Raw genomic sequence first — 11,387 nt, 5'->3', positions numbered from 1 at the left:
GACCCGTCCACCACCACTCTCTGGGTGTGGCCCTCCAGCCGGATGGCAACCCATTTAACTGTGTAGGTGTCGACGCCACAGTTGCCTAATTTTTTAATGAGAATGGGGTGAGAGACAGTGTTGAAGGCCTTCCTAAAGTCCAGAAAGACTACTTCCACTGCTGCCCCTGCATCTAAGGATTTGGTGACCTGGTCGTAGAAGGCCACCAGGCTGGTCTGACAGGACCTGCCACTAATGAACCCGTGTTGGTTGCCCCTAAGCATGATCTCCCCTGCTGGCCCCTCGTGGACATGCACCAGGATAATTCTCTCAAAAAGCTTACCCAGGATCGAGGTAAGATTGACTGGCTTATAGTTTCCTGGGTCCTCCTTCCTCCCTTTTTTGAAAATGGTAACCACATTGGCCTTTTTCCAGTCCTCTGGAATCACACCAGAGCACCATGAGTGCTCGTACAGCCGTGCCAGGGGTCCCGCAATGACCTCTGCTAATTCCCTTAGTACTCTGGGGTGGAGATTGTCAGGACCTCCTGATTTATAGATATTACCCAAGTCTGTGTCCAGTATTTTTTGCAAAAATCTTTTTGGTTTAAGAAAAGATATCATCTCTACTATGAGTCCTGATTGTTAATTTATAATGCAGTGATCAGCAAACACTGTGTATTACAATATGCAAATAATTTAACAGGAGGATTTGAAACCTACAGCATTGTGTTGTCTACCTATAGATCTTAATTTAGGTATTCTTTGCATATATATATTTGTCTGTGTAGTACTTGGAGAGATGTGGAAATTCATTAATGCAGTAAGGACCTGTACCTCTAATGCTTGAAGTCAATGGGGTTAAGCCATTGGCTTCAGTAGAAGCCAGATCAGACCCTAACACAGTCGGTCAATTCTCACTTACACAAAGTATTACAGAAAAATGGCTCAGTCTGTAAATCTTTTTTGTGTGATTATGGATTGTGCGAGGATCCCGTGACCCAGACTAAGAATGAAGCTAACACTTTAGTCTTAAAATACCCACACAGTATAACTTATTATGCATTTGCTATCACAAGTTTTGAAAGATTTTTGAACAACTTGGGCACCTAAATTTCATGAATAATAAATAGAAGTCGGGCATGTAACTGTCAAGGCTCTTTGGAAATAGCAGCCCCAGTGGCAGAGCACCAGGAACTCTTTGGCATATTAGACTTCCCATGGTTGGGTATGAGGCTGTGGGCTCTGGATGGTACAGTTAAAAATGCTAGCTTATATATAAGTTCATAGTTAGTAGGGTCGGAAGGGACCTGAGCAGATCATCAAGTCTGACCCCCTGCCATGGCAGGAAAGAGTACTGGAGTCAAACAACTTGATGAACCAGAGCATTAATGCAGTAAGGACCTGCAGTAAGGACCTGAACCTCTAATGCTTGAAGTCAATGGGCGTTTATACATGTGATCCAGGAGCAAGCCGGGGAGGAGGCACTTTAATTAGAGTGGCTCCGATAGTGGCTTCATTCTTATTCTGGGCATTTCCTGCATTTTCAGCTCAGGGGCACCGATACACATGATGCTCCAGTTTCTTGAATTAGAGTGGCTCCAATCCAACAAAGCTTAGGTATGCTGATACATGTGATGCTGGAATCTGCTGGAGCACAGTAATTACCATGCTCCAGCAGACACAATTAATCGAGTCTGCTCCAATGCGTTGTAGTTACAGCGTGTTGGAGCAGCCTCCCTGCACGTGCCCAATGGGGTTTAACCACTGACTTCAGTAGAAGCCAGATTAGATCCTAACACCGATGATCGATTCTCACGTACACAAAGTATTATGGAAAAATGGCTCAGTCTGTAAATATTTGTTGAGTGATTATGCATTGTGTGAGGATCCCGTGACCCAGAATAAGAATGAAATTAGCACTTTGGTCTTAAAATACCCACACAGTATAACTTCTTATGCACTTGCAATCACATCTTTAAAAATACACTTCAGTAAGTTCAGGACAGACTGTAGCCTTTTCTTTGTCCCAGTGTGCTAACTTGCATATTACTTTTAAGGGGTCTTCAGCAATTGATAATCCGTTGATGTCATTAACAGACGTGACTTTGTTTTTCTTCACTAACAAGCTAACTTTTTGCACAATAGTAATTTTGTTCTCTAACCCCACTGTCATGGATCCAGTGTTTAAGGTGTGAATCCTGTTGTCCTCATAAAAGGTGTATTTTGTTCCTCTGCCGTTACAAAGAGGTTAATAAAAGTATCAAGTTCAGTTTCTGATGCCTAAAGCTTTCTCTAATAGGAACACGATGTGTAGGAAATACCAGAGCTGAGACTAAAATCAACAGTGATTCTCATCTTTGCTTTGGAAAGGACCAAGCAGTATTGTTCTTTGGTTCCCATGCATATAAACTTTCTAATTCAGGGGTGGGCAATTATTTGGGCTGGAAGGCCACTTAGGTAGTTTTGGTGAGCTGTTGTGAGCTGGGTCAGCCCCCCCACATCTCCCACGCTGGACTGGGTCAGCACCTCTGCTCCCAGCCCTCCATCAGCTCACAAAAACTCCCTAAGTGACTCTGGCCTGCACTCAGCCGGGCAGATGGGATGGGGTGTGGGGAGGCTGGTAGCGGCATCTGGGAGCAGGGTGGGTGAGCAGGGCTGGGATCAAGATCTTGGGGCTACCGCAATCTGTTCCCTGCACTCCCCTGCCTGCAGAACCAGTGTCTGTCACAGGGACATGTGGGTAGTGGACTGTGGCTGTGCCCCAGGCCCTGGCCCAATGCTGTCATCACCCCACAATCCTGAACTTGGCCCCGGCCTGGGCTGCTCATCCCGCTCCTGGATGCTGCTCCCTGCCTGCCCATGGCTCCATCCCATCTGCCCAGTCAAGCATGCCCTGCTTGCATAGGTCCTGGGTGGGCTTCCAGGAAACCCCACTTGCCAGCTCTGTCCAATGCCCCCAGCAGTGGGTGCAAGGTGGACGGGCTGGGGTGCCCAGGGCAGCAAGGCCAGGTCCAGCAGCAGCAGTGGAGACTGGCAATGGCAGCTGAAAGGAGCTGTTGGAGCTGCTTGGGTGGGGCCTCGGGACCGACTGCAGGCCAGATAAAATCCCGGGGCGGGCTGGATCCAGTCTGCAGGCCATGTTTTGCCCATCCCTGTTCTAAATTCAGTCAGAGCGTATGTTCCTTTCCCAAGTAACACTGCTCAGTAGAAAACAAAATCCACACCAAAATGTTCATTTTTTTCAAATGAGCTAACTGTTGTTTTCAATTTCCTTTTCTAGAGTGCTACTTTGTTACGACTTTACTCTCCCTGTCAAAGTTTCTTGTATTATAATTGTCCCCAACAGATAGCCTTTGTTGGCTTTCTGGATAATTTCAATCTTTTAGTTTAATGTGCAAAAAGGATTATAGAAGTCACGTTGTGGCAGCCTGTGTTTGCTGATATAATGCTTCCATTTGTTCTGCATCCCTTACTAGATCTTAAAACATTTCAGAAGCCTAACCTAGCATTTCTCCAGCTTTGGTACATTGTCCTCATAAAAGTTTGCATTCCCCTGCAGAGACATGTGCTGAAATTGTTGCATTCCAAAAGCGAGGTGGTCCGACAGTACATGGCAAGGCTTATCAATGCTTTTGCCTCTCTGGCAGAAGGTAAGAGATCAGTTGCAGATTGGAAGTTCCCTTCACGTATTGGGTACTTAACATTGCGCGTAGAAATGTGCGTACCCTATTTCTAAATACCCTCTGTCCTTTAACGTGTGTATGCACGGTGGGGAGCTGTAAGCATTTGTAGAATAGCCACTGGGGCTATTTATTGCAGCTTATGTCAGAATATATTGACTGCTTCCACTTTTCTAGGTAGTGGTTCACAACAAACAGTTGCCAGTATTTTTTCTAATGTCTATGCCAAGCACTGTAATTGAGCGTTTGGTCCTCCCACAAGAGCAATGAAAGATACCTTTGAGCCCTGGTATCTGAGTAGCTTGCAGAACCACAGTTAATCCCTTATATGTTGCATCAGTAATGCTTTGAATATATAATTTAAATTAACTAAGCCAAAAAAGGCCCCACTGATCAAAGGCTACTTCAGAGAGTTCCAGCTGTTGGACAGCACCAATAACTCAGACTTCTGTGACTGGTACTCAGTCTCCTTCCTTAACGAGTCTCTGAACATTATTGCAGCCTCTTTGGTTGCTTGACCAACTTGTCTGCCATGAAACATTGTCTGTTTTAATCTTAGTTTCTCTGGGATTTTCAAAAGACTTGGGCACCTACATTGCATGAATATTAAATAGTAGCTGAGCATCTACCTGTCAGGGCTCTTTGGAAATAGCAGCCCCGGTGGCAGAGAGAGCAGCAGGAACTTGGGCATGTTAAACTTCCCGTGGCTGAACGAGGCTGTGGGCTCTGGTTGGTACAGCTTGATGAACTGCAGCATTTGGTCTGAATGCCTAGAGGCCACTGATCCATTGAAGGCAACATGTCTGTGAGGAATTACTAGGAATTATGTCTTGCTGGGGGAAACGGTGGTGGGGGACGACTGAGCTTGTGCCATCTTTCTTTTCCGAGGGGCGGGATACTTTCTGTCATAGTCTGATATCTGAGCATCATTCCTTTCATCGCTCTTTGCACCAGGTCGGCTTTACCTTGCCCAGAACCCAAAGTTGCTGCGAATGCTGGAGGAAAGGCTGAAAGCCGAAGACAAGGATTCCCTTACACGGGAGAACGTTCTGGGGGCTTTGCAGAAATTCAGCCTCAGGTGATGACAGTGCTTCAGACAGTGGTGACAGCAGGAAAGGAAGTGTGGGCTAGTTAAGCTCTGTTCAGGGAGGAAAGAAGAGCACTTGATTACTGTACAACAGTCATCAGAACCTGTGATGGCTGATGAAAGAAGTGTCATTTAGAACTGGGGGAGGACTCAGCTTTGCTGGCTGAGTCGATCTCATTTCTTAGCACTTGGCATGCTCAAGGCAATTGATACATATTAGTATTTCCTTTATGTATGTTAATATGTATTTTTAATTGTATTTCCATGCTGAAAATATACCCCGTCCTTGAAAATCCTAAAAATTCTGCCTGGGGGCACGAAACATTGTGCATCCCCACACAGGCTGAGTTTCTATTCAGTTATCTATGAGAGACTGGAAACAAGGTTTGCCCTGTCTGTGGAAAACTATTGTGAAGTCCATCGGTTGATCCTCTGAATCCAGAGCCACACAAGCAGATGCTATTGCTCTCTGGCTTCTGTGTTAGCATCACTTACCCTAGATGTACTCCCAGGAACTGCTAGAGAAGGCTCCCTCTGAGTCCCTGAGGAAGGCAGATAATGTCCCATCCTCCTGGGTCAGGTGCCCTGAATCTCTGTCCCTTCAGAAACACTCATTCCTGTATAATTACAAGGGGTGTATAGATATGAATATATGCACCTAGTTCTTCTATAGCACTTTGCATCAATTTCCCTCTTAATTAAGATCGACAGCATGCCTTTGGGAAATCTGAGGCTTTTTTATATATACCCATCTCATTTGAAACCTGAGTCAAGAAAACACATTCAAACGCAGCCTAAAAAAGTGGATCTATACCGCTCCCCTTTCTTGGGGGGAACAAGCCCAAATATATTTTCTTGCACTCTCAAATTTCTACGTGTGCTTCAGTGCACTGAATCCTCCCCCACCAAAAATGTCAAGATGTTCATCCTAGGAGAAAGGGGACTTTCTCTAAGCAGTTGTGAAGAGTGCAGGGCAGTCATCTGATCTTTTGAGGATAGGCATATTATTGTGCAATATGCTCTAAAAATAGTCGTATACATCCATGGGTGGGTCTAGGATTTTGAAAAGTGGGGTGCAGATGGTGTGGCACATCATTACAGAATGCAACAAATATTTTTCTCCAGTTAAAGAGAAATTAGAAGCTTTACCAATATGCTAGAGGCCTAACACTACATTATTAAGTTTAAGGTCAAAGCAAAAACAAATCCAACTTTATTGAAATGCACACTGATTTCTTAAGACTGCATATAAAGTTTAAGAACCACAAAGTAGACAAAAAAATAATCAAAAGAAAATGGCTTCATTGTTCTTGTAGTCCTTGTAGTTAAATATGCATTTCTTACTCAGTTTCATAAAACAAAATCTAGTGTTTTTAAGCCTCTTAACAGTGCCTCTAATACTTCAGTGTCAGTCATTTCTACACCTAAGTTAATATTTACCACACCTGAGTTAAAGATTTTAGCTAGAGCTAAAAACAGTCTGCAGGACTATGAAATAGAAGAGAGATATTACCAGGAATGGCTAACAAACAGCAAAATTGCAGCAAAAAGGATAGTTTGAATAGTGGAACATCAAGACTGTTAAAAAGGGAAGAGGCTTCATTAACACCTGTGAAGTGAAGAGCTATTAGCAGGAGTCAGGGAAGTGATGATGGGTCATGAAGTCAATTGACTCCATTAGGACTGCCTGAATAGAAAGGCCACTGCTTCTCCCAGGTAGTTGGTTTTAGAGTTTGGGTGGAGCAGGTATCGAAGGGAAGGAGGTACAACCCCCTGTGGAGCTATCTCTGTGTACAAACATACATTAAAAAAATTAAAAGGAAGCCCCTCATAGTTAATCATATGAAGAGACAGCTCCAGTTGCTCAACATGAAGATATGTTAATAGGATCAAACATTCGCATTATTTTCTTTCAAACCATGCCTCAAACTTCAGGTGGTAATTAGGTGAGTGTGGCAAGCTGGAGGGGTCTCTGGATTAATTTCCAGCCCTTTTAACACTAAAGGATATGCCTCTTTTTTGTTAGTTAAGGTTTCATGTTTTGGTCTGTGTGAGACAAATTGCCATCTAGATCAGATGGGCCAGAAAAGGGTTCTTCACTACAAGTTGCATGCCGGCAAACAGCTTTCTGAAGTAAGCTGGATTTGAGCACCAGAGAAAAGGGACTCTGCAGCCCGGGTTGAGTGTCAGGTGAATGACATGCCTTCGTCAGTGCACAGACTTCTTTATCGTAGTGGCTCACTGGCTGCTTATATTTGCAAATCCATTCATAGCATCTGAGGAAGTAGACTGCCTACAAAACTCTCGCCTCTTGAAATAAGTTAGTCTACCACGCTGCTCTGCCTTCTACCCACTTACAGTTAGGCGGGCCTTTAAATATCTAGTGTAATACTATAAAGGGGTGACTGTGTGGGATTTAAGGAAAAAAGAGATGTTAGTCTGAAGGCAAGTTGAAGGCAGGGTAGATTTGCACTTTATAGACTAACCAAAATAGGTGTGTGTGTATGTGTGCATGTGTAGCACAGGCTTTTATAAGATAACCAATCTTTCCAGAAAAAAGCAAACAGATTTAAGTAGAAGTTTTATTGCTGAAGTAATAACTAAATAGTTTTATTGGCCTTTTATGCTCAACATTTTGTTTAAAAAATTGCAGATAGGAAGCGAGAAGTGCTGTTTGACTGGAGACTTTGGAAAGCTGATGGAGAAATTTTTCTTGTCAGCCCAATTATACAGTAACTACATGACTGAAAAAAGCAAAATTTTAGTCTTTTTCACCCTCCGGTGAAACCCTCTTCTCACTTCTATTTTATTAATGCTCTCTTTCATTGGCTCTGCCAAATGGGTAATTTACTTTTGTCAGTAAATAGAAGTGATGTTTTATTGTACTCGTGTTTGATGCAAATGTATCAAGTATAATATGTACTTCCTTTTCCCCCCCCATCTTAGACGTGCTTTGCAGTCGGCCATGATCAGGGATGGGCTCATTTTCTGGCTGGTTGATGTCCTGAAGGATACAGATTGCCTGTCAGATTACACGCTGGAGTATTCTGTCGCCTTGCTCATGAATCTTTGTCTCAGGAGTGCAGGTCTGTTGCATTAACATTGTTGTTATCTTCTGAGGAATGCATACGAAAAGATCAATCCCCGCCACCACCACCCAAATCCCTCGCACACGTGTTCCTGAGGTCCTTCCGGGGGGTTTTACTTTACATCTATTTTTCCCTGTATGAAATGATACTCCCCACAACAATACCTGAACAGCATAAGCCATCTCTTTAAGGAAGCCTCCTTACCAGTTTGCTCTGATACCTTGAAGGCATTGAACTTTTCTTCTTCATGGAGTTTAGCTTGATTATTAAAATAAATTAAGCATAAAACACACTGCTCAGTTCAGTCCTCCTGAGGCTTGACTGTTCCTAGGGTTCCCCCCTAATACTCTGCCCACACATTACATCCTCTCTGCAAAGAGCATCACCCTTTCTCCTGTATGTATGTATGTGTGTGTGTGTGTATATATGTGTGTGTGTGCAGCAGATCCTTCCCAACAGGACTTGTGCCTTCTAAATAGAGTGGGGCACTTCTCACATATGCTGCTAGCTGGCTGCACCATTTTTATGAACTACCTGATTTCCGATTGGTTCAGGCAAGTAGTGCATGACCCTTTATAAAATCCAGAAACAAGCAGATGAGTAGTAGTATAGGGACCAGTTCTCCATTCAGAGAATCAGACCTGGAGCAGGCAGCAGTCTTTTTTACTACATAGCAATCCCTGTGACAAGAAAATGAGATAGATCATGCCCTGAGGTCTTAAAATCCTTTACTTTAAAGGAAAAACCCCCAGAAAACAACACAGTAGTATTGTAACATAGTCAAAATAATGACTTTGTTAAACTGTCAATGGATTAATGTCTCAGAGTTTAAAAGTAAATTTTTGGACTTCATTCTGCTTTGGTATATAAATCCATTGACTTCAACAAAGTCATTCTGGGAGCAGAATTTGCCTGGGATGGGAAGCAGTCTCCACTGCACGGATACATTTTAAGAAACAAATGAAAGGGTAGGTCATTTCCTGGTGGTTGTATGTCTGCAAAAATAATGTCCTTTGTGCTTGCACAGGGAAGAAAATGTGTGCAAAAATTGCAGACCATGTGCTCAAAGTCCTCTCAGATCTCCTTGGCCACGAAAACCATGAGGTATTTGTGTTATGTATCATTGATTCATCCATCTGTGGGGTGTGACGCATGTTTAACTGTACATAGCAAGACAAGGCAATGATTCAAATCAGAAGGAACTAAAGACAACTACTCAATCCAGCTGAAGCTCTAGGGCAGTCATTCTCAACCAAGGTGCCCCAGCAACCTGGAGTGCCTTGAGATCCTTTCAAGGGTGTTGATACCATGCATTGTCAGCACCATTAGATATGCAAGCACAATTCACAAGATAAATCGAGAGGTTTCGTATAAGAATCTATAGTATTAAAAACCTCCTGTCCCGTCTTTCTGAGTTCTTTGCCACAGAAAAATTGCTCTAATATTTTTCTGTAGTCAAAAAATGGAAGAAAGCCAAGAGCTGGCGTTTTCCAAAGGGTGCCTTGAGTCTACACAAGTTGAGAACCACTGCTCTAGGGGGATTGTGAAGAGACAGATTGTAAATTAGCAGAGTTCGAATTTTGGTAAGGACAGCAGGCTCAGGCCTTAATTTTTGTGTGGTATGATTTGGGACTTTAAATACATCCAGATAGCTGGGACCTTAGTTTTATATCATTTTGTAATGTTTTATGCATCTCTTCATTTTATTTCATGCTTTAGGCTGAAAGTAGAGACCAGTCTTCCAAAAGCTTATGAGGTTTTCCTTGTTTTATGAATGTATTGTATGACGTAGGTCAGGGGTTGTCAACTGGGGGTACGTGTACCCCTAGGGGTACTTGGAAAAATCCTAGGGGGTACACGTGGGTGGGCAAGGACGGAGCGCTGCCACCCACCACCCCACGCTACCGCCTTCCAGGAGCAAGGCGAGGGCAGCAGCACCCATCCGTGGGCCGCACAGGCACTGCCTGGCCAGCGGGACTCAGGGGGGATGGAGCGGGGGTTGGAGCTTGCACGTGACGACCACTGCCTTCATCCACTACTCTGCATTGCCGCCACACACTGCTTTCCCACGGCCGGTCACATGTGGCTCTGCGGGCTGCTGGCGGGCCGTGTGTGATTGGCTGGGTGTGAGGCCCGTCAGCAGCTCGTGGAGCCACACATGCGACTGGACGTGGGAAAGTGGGACGTGGCAGCAGCGGCGGTATGGGGTGCTGGGTGGCGACAGTGGCAGCCACCGCGTGCAAGCCCCCACCCCCCTCTGCATCTGGCCGCTGCCCCTGCCACCAGAAGGGGTGCACTTTTTAAAAAAGGTTGAAAACCCGTGATGTAGGTTATCCATTCTTTGCAATACAGTATTTTACTTAAGAGAAATCTTGTGGGGGCTTTGAATCAAGGTGTTAACCTTGATTTTGGGAATAGGGTGATTTTGGGGGTGGTTTATACAATGCACGTTGGTCTGGATCAGCACCTCTATCTCAGGATCCTGTTCTGCACAGTCTACCGTTGCAACCCGTGGAAGTTTTCCTAGTGAAGCCCAGGGCTATGATTGCTCTAGTGACCTTCAGAAAGCTCGTGTCTGTTAAAACTGTAACTGTGCAAACAACCAACTGTGAAGCCCTGTTTGCTGTCAACAAGATATAAAGGACGAGTTATAAGCCCTATTATACTTAGGGGAGAACTCAACACTTGAAACAGAAAAGATTTGTAGCAAAAAACAGACAGCTTGAATTCACAGGAAGCTGTGGAATCCATGAATAGCCGAAGGTCCTGCCCCCTTCTCCCAGTCTGGCTTCCTGATCACCTTCCAGTAACCACCGGACAGGTCAGGAAAAAGACTTGACAAGAGTTTCTAGAAGCTCTGAGAGCATTCTTTGTGTGTGTGGGTTGCAGGCATCCAAATCTGTGAGCAAGGTCCAGTAATTTATTCCTGAGACTCACTTATTGGCAGTTGGGTAGAATTCAAGAGCCGGAATTATTCTGAATGGCCTGCCCGTGACATTTCCTTCTTTCTCAGATACAGCCATATGTGAATGGAGCACTGTACAGCATTCTAGCTATCCCTTCCATACGAGAAGAAGCCAGAGCAATGGTAAGAAGCAGTGGGTTGTATAGAAAAAAGAAAGGCGGTTTAAGTTACAAAATGGCACGTTTCCGTAGACAGGCAAAGTTCTTTGGGTAAATCTGATATCTTTTATTAGACCAACTCATGTAGTTGGAAAAATTGTCTTTGCAAGCTTCTGGGCATAAACACCCTTCTTGAGGCTGAGGAAGTGTCTGCCGATGGTCTGTGCTCTTTCTGGATGGAGTGGTAAAGAAATGTTTCAGAGTGCTGCAGCGCCTCAAACAATGCCATGGTTATAGTTTCATAGGTTCTAGGGTCAGAAGGGACCTGAGCAGATCATCTAGTCTGACCCTCTGCCATGGCAGGAAAGAGTATTGGGGTCAAACGACCCCAGCAAGGTGTTCATCTAACCTCCTCTTAAAAACCCCCAGGGTAGGAGCCTGCACCACTTCTCTTGGAAGTTGGTTCCAGACCCTAGCCGCCCTGACC

The 11,387-nt window shown here is 44.4% G+C and overlaps 1 protein-coding gene across 1 annotated transcript in view; it reads left to right on the top strand.

Annotated features, from left to right (window-relative positions):
- Nucleotides 1-11,387, top strand: part of ARMC9 (armadillo repeat containing 9) — a 128,192-nt gene that overhangs the window by 74,329 nt on the left and 42,476 nt on the right. Inside the window, exons 13-17 of the mRNA XM_019503435.1 lie at nt 3,541-3,631; nt 4,616-4,739; nt 7,695-7,834; nt 8,865-8,941; nt 10,851-10,925. Coding sequence (XP_019358980.1) covers nt 3,541-3,631; nt 4,616-4,739; nt 7,695-7,834; nt 8,865-8,941; nt 10,851-10,925 — 507 coding nt within the window. The remainder of the gene's footprint in view (nt 1-3,540; nt 3,632-4,615; nt 4,740-7,694; nt 7,835-8,864; nt 8,942-10,850; nt 10,926-11,387) is intronic.

This window comes from Gavialis gangeticus, unplaced genomic scaffold (genome assembly GCF_001723915.1).
Source record: "Gavialis gangeticus isolate Ggan-Ray unplaced genomic scaffold, GavGan_comp1, whole genome shotgun sequence".
Classification (NCBI taxonomy): Eukaryota; Metazoa; Chordata; order Crocodylia; family Gavialidae; genus Gavialis; species Gavialis gangeticus.
This window is presented reverse-complemented; position numbering and strand designations above follow the sequence as displayed.